The 18,109-nt window shown below is 55.0% G+C and overlaps 1 protein-coding gene across 2 annotated transcripts; it reads left to right on the forward strand.

The window, feature by feature from the left end:
- On the forward strand, nucleotides 1–17,727 carry CAPN1 (calpain 1). Of its 2 annotated transcripts, none has more exons than XM_081153450.1 (22): nucleotides 1–96; nucleotides 742–1,009; nucleotides 1,092–1,161; nucleotides 1,429–1,547; nucleotides 3,038–3,171; nucleotides 3,261–3,429; nucleotides 3,686–3,769; nucleotides 4,093–4,178; nucleotides 4,454–4,528; nucleotides 4,658–4,818; nucleotides 10,955–11,136; nucleotides 12,032–12,043; nucleotides 12,712–12,923; nucleotides 13,009–13,048; nucleotides 13,634–13,699; nucleotides 13,787–13,844; nucleotides 14,628–14,692; nucleotides 15,113–15,181; nucleotides 15,429–15,507; nucleotides 16,149–16,265; nucleotides 16,536–16,594; nucleotides 16,972–17,727. In XM_081153450.1, the coding sequence occupies exons 2-22, from the start codon at nucleotides 743–745 to the stop codon at nucleotides 16,996–16,998; spliced, it is 2,151 nt and encodes a 716-aa protein (XP_081009576.1). In that variant the 5' UTR covers nucleotides 1–96; nucleotide 742; the 3' UTR covers nucleotides 16,999–17,727. The 2 variants fall into 2 exon arrangements, with proteins under 2 accessions (XP_081009576.1, XP_081009577.1); XM_081153451.1 differs by lacking the exon at nucleotides 1–96 and adding an exon at nucleotides 350–414.
- Nucleotides 17,728–18,109: the final 382 nt, after the last annotated feature.

Consider the following 18,109-nt stretch of genomic DNA (forward strand, 5'->3'; position numbering starts at 1 on the left):
CGGGCGGGGAGGAGCGCTCTTCCTGGTTGGGCCCTGCCCCGAGCTCCGCCGGGAAGCCAGGCGCGGGACGGCGGCGACCCCCGACTCCTCCTCCAGGTAGGCGGCCGAGTGGCGGGGCCGGGATTCCCGGTCGCAGCCCCTGCCCCCGGGCCGCGGGGACGGGGTCCCAGCCCGCGCCCCCCGCCCGCGCTCGCCGCGGTCTCCAGAGGCGGGGCTGGGGGCGGCCGGAGGGGGGCTGAGGGCGGGCGCCCGGCCCCCCGCCTGTCTCGGGGGCCTGCGGACGGACCCCGACGGCCTGTCGTTCGCAGCCCTCAGGCCGGGGACAGGGGCAGCGAGGAGGAGCCCGGCCGGTTTGGGGAGGGGTTTGCAGGCCGACTGGGTCCGAAAGGCTTTCCTGGGGTCTCCGACCTTCAGGTTCCCCGCGTCACCTCGGCCCGCCCTGCCCCACCTGGCTGGCCCGCTGGCCCGCTGACCACAGGGCTGCAGCCGGCCAAGGACAATGGGCTCGGGGAAAATAGAGGGGGTAGCTCTGTGGGGGCAGGGAGGGCGTGGCCAGCACACCCCGGGGCTGGGGAACTCCTGCCTGGGAGCTGAAGGAAGTGGCAGAGGCCTGAGTCCTGCCAGGGGGGCAGCGATGTGGGGAAACCTCAGGTCTGGGGAGGCAGGGTGGGCAAGGACGGGCAGGACCCCGTCCCAGTCCTGGGAAGGCCTGGGTTCTGAGAAGGCCTGTCTGTCCCACAGGATGGCTGAGGAGATTATCACCCCAGTGTACTGCACCGGGGTGTCTGCACAAGTGCAGAAGCAGCGGGCCAAGGAGCTGGGCCTGGGCCGCCATGAAAATGCCATCAAGTACCTGGGCCAGGATTATGAGCAGCTGCGGGCTCAGTGCCTGCAGGCGGGGGCCCTCTTCCGCGACGATGCCTTCCCTCCAGTGACCCAGAGCCTGGGCTATAAGGACCTGGGCCCCAACTCCTCCAAAACCTACGGTATCAAGTGGAAGCGTCCCACGGTGAGAGGGGCTACCCAGGTCCCTAGTAGGGAGTGGAGTCTGGGGTGGCTGGTCTAGAGACAGGACTCTGGGTCTCTTGCAGGAGCTGCTCTCAAACCCCCAGTTCATCGTGGATGGGGCGACCCGCACGGACATCTGCCAGGGAGCGCTGGGTAGGCCCTAGGGGGTTTTCGGTGTTTTTTTCCATAGGAGTTCCCTGTGCCCGTTCCTTCTGGCTCTGCCCCAACCCCTCCCTCCTGCAAGCCTAGACAGGCTCTGGCTATCAGTGATGGGGCTGGTTTGCCCAGATTCCTGGGGCTTTCCTGTAAGTTGAGGGATATGCTACCCAGGGAACCCCGGGTTCTCCCCAGCATGGGCAAGCTTGTGCCCCTCCGAGAGCTGATTAGCAGAGCAGGTCTGATGTGGGTTTTCCATCCCAGGGGACTGTTGGCTCCTGGCTGCCATCGCCTCTCTCACCCTCAATGACACCCTCCTGCACCGAGTGGTCCCACATGGCCAGAGCTTCCAGGATGGCTACGCTGGCATCTTCCATTTCCAGGTGAGGTGCAGAGCGTGGGGGAGAGAGTGGTAGCTGCCACTGGAGGAAGTGAGGACAGATGACCCACAGCAATCTGAAGTCAGGGTGGCTCAGAGCCACACCCTGCAGGGGCCAGCCCTCCCTCTGGAATGTATTTGACCTCGGTGCCATCTAGGATCTGTCATGTGTGAAATGGTTGGGCAGGTATTTTGACTGGCAGTTTTCCTGTGTGGTTGTGCATATCGGGAGGAAAGTGCTTGGAAGAATAGAAAGGTCTCTGTGTTACATCCTGTGGGACAGATCCTTTTTCCTCCCCGGGGTCTCAGTTTCCCCATCTAAAAATAAATGAATGTTCTGCTGGGTGAAAACAGACCATGTATGGCCATCTCCACCCCTGGTATCAATCTCCCCAGCTACCCACCCCAGCTCCTCCTGGACTTTGGCAGCCTCCAGCCTCTGACAGAGCCCTGCCGAAAAGAAAAACTTGGGATTGAGTCTATTTAAACCAGCTTTTCCCGCCGAGCCCATTTTTGAAGTCATACTAATGAATTCTTAATGAGCTGGTGTTGGGGGAGACGCCCCCCCAGCAACCCTGGATGAGACCCTCTGGCCCCGGTGGCCCTAGCCCTGCCCTGGGGACTCCTGGGTGTCCTCGTTCCACCTAGTCAGGGAGCCCTGTTACCATCCATGCTCCATCCTCACCTACCTTGGGTCCCAGGAGACAGCCTGCAGGACCCATAGGATCCCTGGTGCCGTTCATTTGGCCAAGCGCCACACTTGCCCAGGCTGCCTCACTGCCCCTTTTCCCACTGCCTCCCCCTCACTCCTCCAGTCTGCTCCTCCTGCCTTTTTTGGCCAGTTCAATAGCGCCCCCCTCCCTGCTACCCCTGCTGCTTGGGTGCACCAGCTCCCCTTTCCCCATTGTTCTGCCCCCTTCCTTCTCCATAGCATTGTGTTGCTTCTGGCCCCAGGCAACCTGACTCCTCCGTGCCTGGGGAACCCGGCCCTCTGGCATCTCTGAAGCAAACCCCGCGATTGCAGGAACCCCGCCCATTTGTGGTTGAAGGATCTGGATGTTACATTTTCAGTCTGTGTCCACTTTACATATGTATCTCTACCCCCTACACACACACACACACACACACACACACACACACACACACCACCCCCACCACCCCCCCCCCCCCCGGCCTAGAATGGGGAGCGGAGAAGTAGGGGCCATGTCCTAAAGAAGGCCGTTTCCTGGAGAGCCCAGGCTGGAGCTTTCCAACCTTGGTCTGTTTAAAATATCACCAGTGCTGCCCTTTTAGGACAGCTTTACCTTCATGATTGGGTTAATTCTACCCATGAGGAAGGTACTGCTGTTTCCTTTTACGGATAGGGAAACTGACGCTCGGAGGGGATAACTTGCTTTAGGATATGTGATCTAGTAAGTGGCAGACAGGTTTGATCTTAGGCTTGGGGGACCCCAGAGCAGGTGCTGACTGTGCTCCCTCCCTGCCCACCCACAGCTGTGGCAGTTTGGGGAGTGGGTGGATGTGGTTGTGGATGACCTGCTGCCCACCAAGGACGGGAAGCTGGTGTTCGTGCACTCTGCCCAAGGCAACGAGTTCTGGAGCGCCCTGCTGGAGAAGGCCTATGCCAAGTGAGTGGGGGCCCAGGGGACAGCTGCAGGCCATCCTGGGGTGCAGCGACCTACATGGTGCCAGAGCACTGACCTGGGGCCACCCACAGGGTAAATGGCAGCTATGAAGCCCTGTCTGGGGGCAGCACCTCCGAGGGCTTTGAGGACTTCACAGGCGGCGTCACCGAGTGGTATGAGCTGCGTAAGGCACCCAGCGACCTCTACCAAATCATCATCAAGGCGCTGGAGCGGGGCTCCCTGCTGGGCTGCTCCATTGATGTGAGTGCGCCAGCCTGTCCCTAGTGTGTTTGCACAGGGTCTGGCTGGCTCTGGCCAAAAGCAGTGTTGGGGTGCCCCTTCTAGGAGGTGTTGGGTTAGGTGGGGTCAGGGTCCCTGCCTTCTACTCCTAGTAGCTGTTGTTTGTATAAGGGCGAATGTCCAAGACCCGGGTGCTCAGGGCTCATCTGCCTGGGAGTAGGGATGCTGGCCAGGTCCTGGAACCTCGCCTCTGACCACAGCACATGGCTTTCTGCAGATCTCCAGCGTTCTGGACATGGAGGTCGTCACCTTCAAGAAGCTGGTGAAGGGCCACGCGTACTCTGTGACTGGGGCCAAGCAGGTACTGTGGGGGCCTTCCCTGCAGGCTGGTGACCACCTCTCTGCCTGCTCTTGCCTCTCTGGCCTGTGACCAGGGCTGTGGGAGGGCTGGCTTGCCTATAGTAGCACCTTATCTGTCTCCTGGGGACTCCTGTCCTGAGGTGTTCATCTTGTCCTGCCTTGGTTTCCTGTAGTTTGTGGACACAGCTGCTTTTCCGCTGTTTCTGGTGTGGCGCTGGCTGCTGGGTGCTGGGTGCTGAGCAGGGCTTGGTGAGGGTGAAATGGCAGGAAGGGGCGTTAAAGCACATTCCAGAAACAGGCACTGATGGGAGCTCTGGGAAACAGGTGAACTACATGGGCCAGATGGTGAACCTGATCCGGATGCGGAACCCCTGGGGCGAGGTGGAGTGGACAGGAGCCTGGAGTGACCGGTGAGGGGCTGTGGGCACTGGCTGGGGAGGCTGATCAGTACGACTGGCATTTCTCCTCAGGGCTCTGCCAGCCTGAGGTGGGCTCAGGATTGAGCAGAGGGGCCCATCTTCATGTTACTGGGTCTAGGGACCAAGCACAGGGCACCTGGGCCCCTGTGCCCAGCCTCTGAGCATTCTCAGGGCTTCTGACCTGGGCTAGGGGAGGACAGGCCCCAGGGACAGAGGCCGGGCAGGTCAGTGCCCACCAGCCCCTGGCAGCGCCCTGCTCCCCACAGCTCCTCAGAGTGGAACAACGTGGACCCTTATGAGCGGGAGCAGCTCCGAATCAAGATGGAAGACGGGGAGTTCTGGTGAGCAGCTCCCTCAGCCTGGCCCCTCAGGAGGCACACACCACCTCCCAAACCCACAAACTGGGCCGTATGGCACCCCTGTGTGTCCTGGCTGGGGACCGTGGCTCACCTCTGCACCCCGATCCCCAGGATGTCATTCCGAGACTTCATGCGTGAGTTTACCCGCCTGGAGATCTGCAACCTGACTCCCGATGCCCTCAAGAGCCGGCGGTTCCGCAAATGGAACACCACCCTCTACGATGGCACCTGGCGGCGGGGGAGCACCGCGGGGGGCTGCCGCAACTACCCAGGTGACCTGAGCCCACGAAGGGCGCGCGCACGGGCTGGGGTCTGGGCCCCGCTGCCTCCAGCGTGCAGGCCTCAGGCAGCACGTGTTCTTGGGGAGCCTCAGCTTCTCACGTGGGAGATGGGGGTGGTTGTGCTGACCCCTCAGATTAGCTTCGAGGAGTAAAATGTTGCACGTCCTTGTAAATTCTAAAGAGCCACGCTTGCCTCCCATCCTGGGGCCTGAGCCCAGGGTGATAAAGGGGAAGGAGACTTTGTTGCCATCCAGCCGCTTCCTGTTATTTCTCAACCCGCGACCTTCCTCCTGGCCGGCAGTCCTCCCTGACCCGTCACCTTTCCCTGGGCTTCCAGATCCACGTGGATGACTTGGTCCACAGCCTGGCCTCTTAATCCCTTGCCATCCTCACCTGCAGCAACCTTTCCTTCCCCTTAGTTCAGCCACCACCCTGAGCTGTTCCAAACGCCCCTCTCTGGCCTCGCCTTCGACCCTTGCAGCCCTCCCCGCAGCCCTCAGCCTTGTTGACCTGTCTGATCTGTCGAACCCACTACTTTTGCACTGTCCTCCACCTCCCACCTGTCCTCTCCTTACCAGGTTAGTCATGGTGTTCATCTTTTCCCTGCAAGCTCTGTTTCCTGGCTCCTGGCTCCCTCCGCTCCTCTCACTTGGCACAACCACAATTCTGGTTGAACCCTCTCCCGTCGCTCCGGAACCACTGAGTGTGGCTGGAGAGAAATCACAGGGCTGGGGCAGGGTTTTCCCTGGGAATGCATAGCTACAAACTTCAAATGAGCACTTTGCACGGCCCGGCAGCTCCACTGCTAGTCAGCATTGTCCACACTCTCCCTGCAAACCTCCCTCCGCCGTGACTCATCTGCACACCTGGCCTGGCCTGTTACTGAAAGACAGAGCTCATCACGCAGGAACCCCCTCATATTCCCACCTCCGATCCCTCAGCCTGTCTAGACCTGTCCCATCCTACTGCTTTCCCTCCCATGACAGTGGCAGAATTGTCCCTGCCCATGGGGACCCCGACCTCCGCTGGGACCCCATTTTCCCTCAACCTCCTTCATCCATCACCTCTCACTCTCGTGTCATTATGCAGACTTGTCTGTCTCAAAACAGGGCAACCCTATCGTAGCCCCACTTCCCCACCCATTTCTCTGCTCTTCAAAGCAAAATTTCTCAGGAATTGCCACACTCCTGCTTCCTTTCTTTCTTCTAGTTCAGTTTTTCACCCGCTCCAGCCCAGCTGCCACCCTCACCACACGGCTGCAACCTCTCTCTTGGGGGGTCACTCCTGGTGGCTTCGCCAGACCCACTGCTGCTGGTCTCTCGCCGTTTCCTCCAGCAGCTCCTGCGTGGCTCCCAGCCCCCTATTTTGAAGTCTTTTCCCTCATAGGGATCCAATTTCCCTTTCCCCAGATAGGCAACCACTGTCCCTGTACCTTTTACTGAGGTGCCTGTCCTTTCCCCCCTGCCCTGCAGTGCCAGCTCCATCACAGAGCTCCCACATGTGTGGGTCTGTTTGGCCTCGCCATTCCATCCTTGGTCTGTCCCTCTGCCAACAGCACGCTGACGTAGTTGCTGTAGATTTGTACGGAGTCCTGCTATCGGACAGGGTGCATCTCTTCTTCAGGACTCTCTTAGCTATCCTTGCATTTTGCTTTTCCGTGTGAATTTTATTATTTTTTAAAAATATATCTTTATTGATTTCAGAGAGAGGAAGGGAGAGGGAGAGAGGTAGAAACATCCATGATGAGAGAGTCATTGATCGGCTGCCTCCTGCACTACCCCGTCTGGGGATCGAGCCCGCAACCCGGGCATGTGCACTGACCAGGAATCGAACCCCGATCGCCTGGATCCTAGGTCGATGCCCAACCACTGAGCCACGCCCAGCCGGGCTCATGTGAATTTTAGAATCAGCTTACCAGGTCATACAAAAAACCATTTTGAGATTTCATTTGGGATGGCATTGAATCTGCGGATCAATTTGGGGAGAGTTGCCATCTTTACGATTGTGAGCCTCCGTATCCAGGAACGTGGTGCAGTAGCCCCTCCTTATCTGTGTTTTTGCTTGCAGCACTTCCAACCCACAGTCAACCGTGGTCTGAAAATATTAAATGGAAAATTCCAGGAATAAGCAATTCATAAGTTTGAAATTATGAGCTGTCCTGAGTAGCATTCTGAAATCTTGGGCAGGCCCGCCCAGGCCCTGAGTCATCCTTTTGATCAGCGTATCCGCAGTGTGTCCGCCACCTGCCTGCTGGCCAGGAGCATCTAGGTTATCGGGCCACGACTGCCGTATCGCAGAGCTAGTGTTCAAGTGGCCCTTGTGGTAGTCTGATGCTACGTCGCAGTGCCCACATCACTCGCCTCACTTCATCACATCACACAGGCGTTGTGACATCGCACATCATCGTAAAAAGAAGGGTGAGGACAGGATAAGACTTTTTGAGAAACCACAGTCACATCACTTTGATTACAGCATATTGTTATAATTCTATTTTATTAGTAGTAAGTTTTGGTAATCTCTTATTGCTCCATATTTTTAAATTAAACTTCATTATAGTAGGTATTTATAGGGAAAAACATAGAATATATAAGGTTTGGTACTATTCGAGGTCTCTGGCATCCCCTGGGGTCTTAGAACGTATCTCCCATGGATAACGGAGGACTACTGTATATCACTTTATTTTGGCTTTCTTTAATGTCTTGTGACAAAATTTTATAATTTTTATCATAAAGGGCTCATACATCTTTTGAGACTTATTCCTAGAGACTCTATCATATTGATATTGTAAACAATATTTCTTAAAATTACATCTTCTAAGAAAGAGTTGCTGAGCCCGGCCGGGCGTGGCTCAGCGGTTGTGCACCGACCTGGGATCCAGGAGATCAAGGTTCGATTCCCGGTCAGGGCACATGCCCGGGTTGTGGGCTCGATCTCCAATGACTCTCTCATCATTGGTGTTTCTCTCTCTCTCCCTCTCCTTTCCTCTCTCTGAATCAATAAAGGTATATTTAAAAAAAAAATTAAAGAAAAGAAAGAGTTGCTGATACAGTAACATGCAGTAGACCTCTTAAATTTATTTTATGTCCAGCAAACTTGTTTAATTAATTTTAAGGATTTATCTGTAGATTCTCTTTGGTTTTCTTTAAAAAAAAAATTTTAATCCTCACAGGATACGTTTTTATTGATTTTTAGAGAGAGGAAGGGAGAAAGAAAGAGAAACATCAATTGGTTACCTCCCACACTTGCCCTGACCTGGAATCAAACCTCAAACCTTTTGGTGTACAGATGATGCTCCAACCAACTAAGCCACCTAGACAGGGCTCTCTCTGGCTTTCTAATTGACAATGGAGCATCTGCAAATAATGACAAATTTGTTTCTTTTCCAATTCTTATAACCTTTGTTATGTGTTCTAGTTTAATATGCTGGCCAGGGCTATGGTATTGAATAGAAATGGCTATGTCCTTGTGGTCTTAACCCTGTCTCGGAGGAAAAGTTTTCACGGCTAAATGTTTAGATTTCATCACTAAAAACTTCTACTCTAGGGTTTTTTGTAGACACCTTTTACCACATTAATGCAATTTAATCTTATTAAGTACTTTCAGTTGTATTTATTATGATAATATGTTTTTTTCTTTTATCTGTCAAAACACTAAATTACATTGACCACTTTTATAATATTAAATCAACTTTACATTCTGAGATAAAAATGAGTTCATAGCATAACATTTTTATACAATAGCTTTACATCTGTGTTCATGAGTGAGATTTGCCTGTAATTTTCCTTTCTTATACTGACCTTGTCTAGTGTTGCTATTGGTGCTATATTTATATTTGGCTTCTAAAGTGAACTGGAGCCCAACCTGGTGTGGCACAGTGGTTGAGTGTTGACCTATGACCAGGAGGTCATGGTTTGTTTTTTTAAAATATATCTTTATTGATTTCAGAGAGAGGACAGGAGAGGGAGAGAGAGACAGAAACATCAATGATGAGAGAGTCATTGATCGAGCCCACAACCGGGGCATGTGCCCTGACCGGTAATCGAACCCCGATCGCCTGGATCCTAGGTCGACACTCAACCGTGAGCCACGCCCGGCCGGGCCAGGAGGTCACGGTTTGATTCCCGGTCAGGGCACATGCCCGGGTTGCGGGCTTGATCCCCAGTAGGGGGCGTGCAGGAGGCAGCCGATCAATGACTCATCATTGATGTTTCTGTCTCCCTCGCCCTTCCTCTCTCTGAAATAAAAAAAAAAAAATTAAAAAAAAAAAATAATAAAGTGCATTGGGAAGCGTTTTCCCTTTTCCTGTTTCCCAGAGGAGTTTGCATGAGATGGGGATGATTTGTTGCTTGAATGTTTGATGGAAATGGTCTGTAAAGCTGGCAGGCCTGCTCTTTTCTTCCTGTGAACATTAACCTTTGATACTGAGTATCTTCAATGGTGATTGGACTATTCAGGTTTTCTCTTTCCTCTGGAGCCTGTTTTGATGAATTGTATTTTTTAGGAATTTATCCTTTGCATCTGTTTTCAAAATTATTAGTGTAAAGTTACCCTAAGATACTCTGATGCCTCGTCTGTTGGTACCCTCTCTTTATTCATAGTGCTGCTTATTTGCATCGCCTCTTTCGTCTTCGTTGATTCTCGGAGAAATCTGTCAATATTAGACCTTACAAAGAAATGTCTTCTGACTTTGTTGGTCTGACGTATAGTATTTTTTTATATCATTAATCTTTGCTTTTCTGTTTATCTCATTCTTCTGCTTTCTTTGGATTTATTTTTAAACTTTATTTCATGTCTTCTTAAATTAGAGACTTATTTCATTAATTTGGTTTTTTAAAAATATATGCTCCTAAGGCAATAAATTTCCCTCCAAGTGTGTCTTTAATTCAGTCACACAATTCTGATACATAATTTTTAAAGAATTGTGATAATTCACATACTATGAAATTCACACTTTTCACGTGTACAGTTCAGTGGGTTTTAGTATATTCACAGTGCTGTGAAATCATCACCATTATCCAACTCCAAAACATTGTCACTGCCCCCAAGGACACCCTCCATCCCTTAGCCGTCACTCCTATTCCCCACTTCCCCGCCCCCGAAACCATTAATCTTTCCGTCTCTGTAGATTTGCCTATTCTGGACATTGCATATAGATGGGATCATACAATATGTAACCTTTTGTGCCTGGCTTATTTTCCTTAATATAATATTTTCAAAGCTCGTCCACATTGTAGCATGTATCAGTACTTCATTTCACTTTTATGGCAGAATAATATTCCATTATATGGGTGGACCACATATTGTCTCTTCATTCATCAGCTGATGAACATTTGGGTTGTTTCCAGTGCTTGGCTATTATGGGTAATGCTGCTATGAATATTCACGTACATGTGTTTGTGTGAGCATATGTTCTTTTGGGTCTATAAGTAGGAGGGAAATCATTAGGTTGTATAGTATTTACGTGTTTAATTTGAGGAACTGCCACTGTTTTCTAAAGTGCCGACGTCGGTTTCCATGCCCACAAGCAACGTCTGAGGGTTACAATTTCTCTCTATCCTTGTCACCACTTGTCATTGCCCATGTCTTTTATTATAGTCTTCCTAGTGGGTATAGTGTCAGAAGGTTCTTTTGCTCTTTGGTTCAGTCCACACTCCTCACCACCACTCCGGCTTCTGCAAACCTCTGGCACCTCGCTGGGTCCCCTGTGCTCACGGGAACCCCCTGGGTCCCCTGTGCTCACTGGGACTGGGAGCCTCATTAGACTGGCTGTCCGCCTGTGTGTGGGGCTCAGCTCTCCCTCTGCCTGGCCCCTGCTTCCCAGTGTCGTCCCAGGGCTTCCCTCAGTTCTCAGCTTAAATGCCACCTCAAAGATGCCTTCCCTGGCCAGCTCCAGCTTGCTTGTGCCCTGTGATTGTTCGTTAATTAACCTGGCTGGCGCATTCTTTTCCTCCTGTGTCAGGAATGTGAGCTCTTGAGGACGGGGACTGTGTGTGTCCCCACTATATGTCTGTCACACGGCACACTATGGGCACTTTGTTGAGTGAATGGATAGGCACATGGGGGTGGGGAAGACTTGGGGTCTGGCTCGGCTCTGCTCCTCTGATCCTCACCTCTTCCCCTCCTGTAGCCACCTTCTGGGTGAACCCCCAGTTCAAGATCCGGCTGGAGGAGACAGATGACGTGAACGAGGATGACTACGGGGGTCGAGAGTCAGGCTGCAGCTTCGTCCTGGCGCTCATGCAGAAGCACCGCCGCCGGGAGCGCCGCTTTGGCCGTGACATGGAGACCATTGGCTTTGCAGTGTATGAGGTGAGCTTGGGGTTAAGTCCAGCGCGCTGCTGAAAAGCGGGGCTCCCACCCACCGCAGGTGAAATCAACCAGGGGGCGCCAGAGGACACCACTGCCATTGCTTGCCTGTCCTGACTAAGCCACTGGGGTGAATCACTCCACTGAGGCAGGATCCCATGAGCCCAGGGTGGCACCTGCTGAGCCCTCTGCCAGGTTTAGGGTGTGCAGGGGCCTAAAATTCACCCAGTGGGGCTGGTGGAGGGGAAGATGTTTGGCTAGGAGAGGGGACGATTCTGGGACTCATTCCCACTTACAGGGCAGAAGGCTTCTCTTGGGAAGAGAGAGCTAACTGAGCTGACACCTGGAAGGCAGCTTCTGGGGGCCAGAGTTTGCTCAGCTTCAGAGAGAAGTGGGCAGGTGGACTGCGCTAGAGGAGTAGTGAGCTCCCTGTCTGGGAAGTGTGTAAGCAGAGGCTGGTGTGGAGGTGTATGATACAGGAAGCCCTGCTTCCTGCACTGTGTTCAAGACACACAAACTCCTCGACCTTCCTGGTGGGGGTCAAAACAGCCTCAGCCCAGGCCTAAGACCCCTGGCAGCCCATGGACCTCTGATGTCCCTGGACTGTAGGACATTGCTCTTGGCCACCCTGGGAGCTGTCCTGGGGGCTCTAATTCATAGCTGAGGCCCAGAGCATTTCAGGGACAAAGAGGATCTTGCCTGTGCCCCCCTCCCAGGATCCTAGTGTCCCTCTCTGATGTGAAGACAGATCCGGGTCACCACTTTGCCCCAGGCCCAGGACCCTGCCTCCTGGTCTCGTCATTCGCATCTTAAGAACTCAGGGCCCCTACCCAACACTTACTACGCCCTGGGCCCCTGGGCCAAGCATGCTTCTCTAACTTCCCTATCTCTCTTGTAGGTCCCTCCGGAGGTAGGTGTGGCACATGACTCACCTGGATTTACACACCCCTGAACACACATGCCTGATGGTATGCAGAGGGGAGCAGTCCTGTGGCAAGTCCACAAAGAAAACTAAGAAGTCACCTCATTTTACTGCTCACAAAGTGCCCCTCAACCCCCGCCCATTGTTCAGTGGGTAGAGCAAACTGCTCTCCTGGAGGTCAGAGCAGGTAACAAGTGAGGGAGTGGGATCTGAACCCTGGCCCTCAGAGCCCCACCTGACACGCACACCGAGGTTCTTCCCGTCTTACTGTTTACACTGCGTGAGTGCGGGCTGTGGCCTCTGGGGCGCGGGTTAGGAGCAGGGCGGGGGATGGCTGAGCACCCCACACCCGTGAGCGCTGAATGAGGTGCGGCATCTGCCCTGGGCCGCTCCGAGTAGTAGTAAGGAGGGAGTTCATTCATGGTTATAGTATCTACATTCACCTCCACCCTGTGCAGTAGGCAGGGTTATTACCCCCGTTTTACAGAGACGGAAACAGACAAAATGGCTTGTCAGGGTCACGCAGCCTGGGGTGACTGAGCCACGACCCAGCTCTCCAGCCCCTTGGCCAGGACTCGGAGCCTGGGGCCCGGGTCTGGGGGCAGCCCTACGGTGGGCTGAGTGGGCAGCTGCTCCACTCCCTCCTTCCCGTCCAGCTGGTGGGCCAGCCGGCCGTGCACCTGAAGCGCGACTTCTTCCTGGCCAACTCGTCTCGGGCCCGGTCGGAGCAGTTCATCAACCTGCGGGAGGTCAGCACCCGCTTCCGCCTGCCGCCCGGGGAGTACGTGGTGGTGCCCTCCACCTTCGAGCCCAACAAGGAGGGCGACTTCGTGCTGCGCTTCTTCTCGGAAAAGAGCGCCGGGACCGAGTGAGTCGTGGGCCCTCCTTTCCTCCTGTCCCCCCCGGCCTCCCTGCTCCCCCTGACTGGCCCTCGTTTTCCGCCCCCTCTGCAGGGAGCTGGATGATCAGGTCCAGGCCAACCTTCCTGATGAGGTACGTGCCCTGCCCCCACCAGGCCTTTTTCCTCTCCACCCTGGGTGTGTGATGGGGACCTGGGTGTCCTATCCCCCGGGCTCCATCTGGCAGGGCAGAGCCCCTTCTGGCAGGAGCCCTAAGAATAAAGCTGATTCCTCGTTTGCCCAGCACTTTAAAGTCTGCCAAGAGCTTTGTGATAATAGTTGTGTGGGATCTCTGTGCTCTCACTCTCTGCCGGTCTGTGTTGAGATTTTCTCCAGGTCAGCCTGTTTCCCCCACAGTAACACTGTCAGGGTGCTGTCACCGTCTCCCCTCTCAGTGGGAAACTTAAGTTCAGAGATGTTAAGGAATTTGCCCAGGTAGTGCAGCAGGGAGTCAAAGCTCACCCTTCACTGAGCTGAACTGTACCCTCCTCATTTAGGCCACCAGAATCCTGGACGGGGGTAGAGTGGGGATTAGACTCCCACCTTACAGATGAGAAGAGTGAGGCTCAGAGAAGTGAAGTGACATGTAGCTATGAGTGGTCCCAGCCCTGCCTCTAGCTGCTGCCCATGTGAGGGCTGGGCTGGGGCGTCCCTGACCTGCTCCCCCTTCTCCATCCAGCAAGTGCTCTCGGAAGAGGAGATTGATGAGAACTTCAAGGCCCTCTTCAGACAACTGGCAGGGGAGGTAGGTTGGGGTGTGGTGGAGGGGCGCCTCTGGGGCATTGAGGGGTGCCTCTCCCCAGGGCAGGTGCCATCCTCCCTTCTCCCTCAGGACCTGGAGATCAGCGTCAAGGAGCTGCAGACCATCCTCAACAGGATCATCAGCAAACGTGAGTGTCCCCGAGCGGCTGCTCTTCACCCTGTGTCCTGCCTCCCATTTCCTCCAAACTCCACAACCTAGGCTTCTGCTTGCACACTGAACTGAACCCGACCCCTTGGTTTTCCTGGGTGGGGAAACCTTCCACTACCTTCCTGAGCCCTGCTCACCCCCACTTTCCTCCTGAACACCTCACGCTGTCTTGCGGACCCCATTCTCTGAGCCTGAGTGCAGTGGCCTGGTGTGATTCGAAGCTTAGCCGCTGCCAGCACCTTAGTGCCAAGCGCAGGACCCTTCCTCCTGGAAGATGCATCTGGGGCCAGGCCAAGTGGTTCAGGAGGAGACCTGGCTTCACTTCTCGATGTGCACAACTGAAGGAAGCACCCCCGCAGCCTTCCCTTTGCCCCTACCTCTGACCTCCGACCTCCATCCGTGCTGTTCTCTAGACCCCCCCCCCCTTCTCACCTTGGAGCCTGAAGCAGACTCCACCTCAGCCATGGCCACCTTTGCTGAATGTTTCCACCGCGTCTTCCATTTCTATTTCGCACCCTTTTCATTTTACTCTGGTCTGATCGATCCTAGTGTTGATCTGGCTGTTGAGACACCGGCATGATTGCCAAAAGACTTTAAACTGTTATTTCTGATGATAAAAACACTACTACACACTTATTCTGCTAGATTTTACATGCCAGGGGACAGGAATCATGCCTCCCTGATCCTGCCCCACCCGATGCCCTACCTCGGGCTGGGCCCAGGAAGCTCGCTGGGCTGGGTGCTGAAACTGTTTTTCTTGCAGACAAAGACCTGCGGACCAAGGGCTTCAGCATGGAGTCCTGCCGCAGCATGGTGAACCTCATGGACGTATCCTGCCGTGGGGCTTACAGTTGGGGATGTAGGCGTGGGAAGGACTCTGGGTGACTTGTCCCAGGAATAGTGCAGAGAAAGGAACAACCCTAACCCTAAAGCTTTGTGGAGTGTGGATGGACCTGTGCCTTCTTTAACATCGCCCCATTGATTGGGAGGGGGAAACTGAGTCTGGGCCTTGAGAAATGGAGCAGGGCCTGCATCCCCGAGTGACCCTAAGGCTTGTGCTCTGCACCCTTCCCAGCCACCCTGATTCAGGGAACAGGGCAGGCCTGGCCGCGGGCTGACTGTACTCGGTCTTGTTGCTCCTCCCCTCATCTGGTGCGCTCTGCAGCCAGTCTCCCCTTCTCCTGGGCTGCTCGTGCTCTCCCCATGCCTGGTTTCAGCTGTAGAGTTTTTTTCTTAATGACTGCCCAGCGCGATGGCAATGGGAAGCTGGGCCTTGTGGAGTTCAATATCCTGTGGAACCGCATCCGGAATTACCTGGTAGGTGGCCCCTGCTGGCAGCACCATGCCCCCTCCTCTGCAGCCTTAGTCACAGCAGGGCCAGGCTGGGCTGCACGCTGCATGGACCAGGTCCTCCACCTTGGGTCTACTTCTCCGGAGCCCACATACCCCAGCAATTGACCCACCTTCTGGGCCTCTCCCCTCCACCCTCAACAATCCCCCACCCCGGGGCGGACTGAAAGGGGGCTGTTCTGGCCTCGCTCTCACCCTCTGCTCCCCACCCCAGGCCATCTTCCGGAAGTTTGACTTGGACAAGTCAGGCAGCATGAGTGCCTACGAGATGCGGATGGCCATCGAGTCTGCAGGTGAGGCTGGCGGGCTGGCGGCATCTGTGGATCCCCAGGCAGATGGCCCCAGGCTGCTTCCCTGACAAATGGTCCTATCCCTGGGGTGATGATGGTGATGGTGGTGGTGTGGGAACAGCCATCTTCTGCCTTTTTCCCCACGGTTACTTAGCCAAGTGGTTTAGCCCAGTTTGCTTTTTTTTTTAAATATATCGATTTCAGAGAGAGGAAGGGAGAGGGAGAGTGAGAGAGAAACATCAATTATGAGAGAGTTGTCATTGATCGGCTGCCTCCTGCACGCCCCCTGCTAGGCATGGGGCCCGCAACCCGGGCATGTGCCCTGACCGGGAATCAAACCGCAATCTCCTGGATCCTAGGTCAATGCTTAACCACTGAGCCACGCCCGGCCGGGCAGCCCCATTTACTTTTGTCTTCAGTGCAGCTAATGAGGGTGGAGGTTTTTATTGTCCCCATCGTGCACAGAGAAAAGTGAGACTCAGAAAGGGAAAGTGACTGGCCCGAGGCCACACAGACAGGGAGAGGTGGAGCAGCCCTAGCCTTCAATGAGAGAGACTCAGGGTTCACCCTTCCAGCCCTGATCCCCCTCCCTGTCCCCTTGGCTGGGTGAGTCTCCCTGGCCCTCACCTGCTCTCTTGGGCCAGGCTTCAAGCTCAACAAGAAGCTATACGAGCTCATTATCACCCGCTACTCGGAGCCTGACCTGGCTGTGGACTTTGACAACTTCGTATGCTGCCTGGTGCGACTGGAGACCATGTTCCGTGAGTGTCCCCATTCAGCTCCTGCCTCCGGGTGTAGATCCTGCATGGCATGTACCAGGGAGGCGAAGGTCTTGGGGTTGAGCTCCAGGTGGGCTGAGTGCCAGGAGTTGTGTGTGGCGGGTGCTCTCAGGCAGCAGGAAGAGCCTCTAATGGCTGTGGTAGGTGAGAGAACTCAGGGTGCTGTGGGGAGGTGGGGGTGAGGCAGGCAGGGAGGCCTGCATGAATGCCTCCAGAATTCTCAGCCCCATGTATCTTTTCTTGAACACACAGGGTTTTTCAAAACTCTGGACACAGATCTGGATGGAGTTGTGACCTTTGACCTGTTTAAGGTGGGAACCTCCCTTGGCCAGGTGGGGGAAGGAACTTGGGAGGTGGAGGATTCTTACCTTCCTGGGACTGGAGCCTGTGGCCTCAGAGCTGATCCTAAAGGCCAGGCCACCCAAGTCCTGGAAGGATGGGGTGGGGTGTCCAGGTCCTCGGAAGGGAGCAGGAAGGGAGGGCCAGGCCTCTGCAGGAGCCAGCAGCCTGGTCTCCCAGGGGTGGAGGAGGTAAGAAAGTGCCCCACCTCGAATCCCCCAAAAGGGTTCCTCTCCAACCTGCCTTCAGAGGGGCTGAAGAGATGGTAGCTGCTGAGCTATGGGGCTGGGAGGCTGGACTTGGGATTTGCCCTGCTGACCCCTTTCTCCACTCTCCTCTCCACCGGCAGTGGTTACAGCTGACCATGTTTGCATGAGCAGGGGATAGGCCCCCTAGCTCCGTTCCTCTCCCTTCGTCATCTGCCAAGCTACGCCTTCCTACCACACCACACTAGGCCACGCCAGCTGCAAGTGCCTTCCTCAGAGTGGGAAGTAGCCTCCTGTCCCTTCACCTCCCATCTGCCATGGTTCATCTGCTCTCAGCAGGGCTGTGTGGCCCTCCCTGCTCCACGGACCATGGGCTCAGGTGGACTTCCCCAGCACCTCCTGTTGCCAAACCAGGAAGGCAGCTTTCGCTTGTTCCTTCCTCAGGATGGGGCTCCTGGGGGAGCTGACAGCCCCTTGCGTCCCAGCATCTTGATGTGTCCTTTCCCCTCACTCCAGAGACCACTCACCTGGCCTTACCTGCGGACTTTAAACCATAACCACTAGCTCTGCACAATCTGTATTGTAGCAGCAGAGCCCCCTCCCAGCCAGAGCTGCCTCCCCAGGGCTGTGAACGCCTGTTCCTGTGCAGAAGCCAATGAATGCCCCCTCTGCCCCATGCCCTGGCACCCAGCCATGTCTGCTGACCAGGAGTTGCCTGGCCCCGGGGGTGTTCAGGCCTTCCTCCTCCCCTCCTCACTCCTTTTTTATATTGGTGATTTTAAAGAGGACTTCTGGGACTGATATACCACTTATGGGGGTGCCAGAGGTACCTGGGCGTGGGTGTGGTGGGCTCATGTTTCCATGCAGAGAAACCCCAGATAATAAAGGAAAAAGGCCCCATGACTGTCTCTGGAGTGTGTTTCTGCCCCAAACTGCTGCCTTGGCCTGCAGGGCCACCTGGGACCCTAGCAGTGTGGCCCTGCTGGTCCTCCACACCCTCCTGGCAGCCCTAGAGGCCTGACCCCTGCCTTCCCTGCACACTCCTGCTTATGAGACTCTGGCTGAAACCAAAACCCCTACTTAGCACAATCTTGACCCCCCAGAGAGCTCCCCAGAGCACAGAGTCTCCTTCAGGTCCTCCTGGGTGGGGGGTGCCCTGTGCCCCAGACACCTGCAGCTTATCTTATGTAAGCTGCTCAGCCCCTCTGGAATCCTGGCTTTTCTTACTAGAGATAAGAGTGGGTAGAGGTGGGGGTAGAGGAGGAGTTGGGATGGTGGGGG

This window comes from Miniopterus schreibersii (assembly GCF_964146895.1).
Source record: "Miniopterus schreibersii genome assembly, chromosome: 12".
Taxonomy (NCBI): Eukaryota; Metazoa; Chordata; class Mammalia; order Chiroptera; family Miniopteridae; genus Miniopterus; species Miniopterus schreibersii.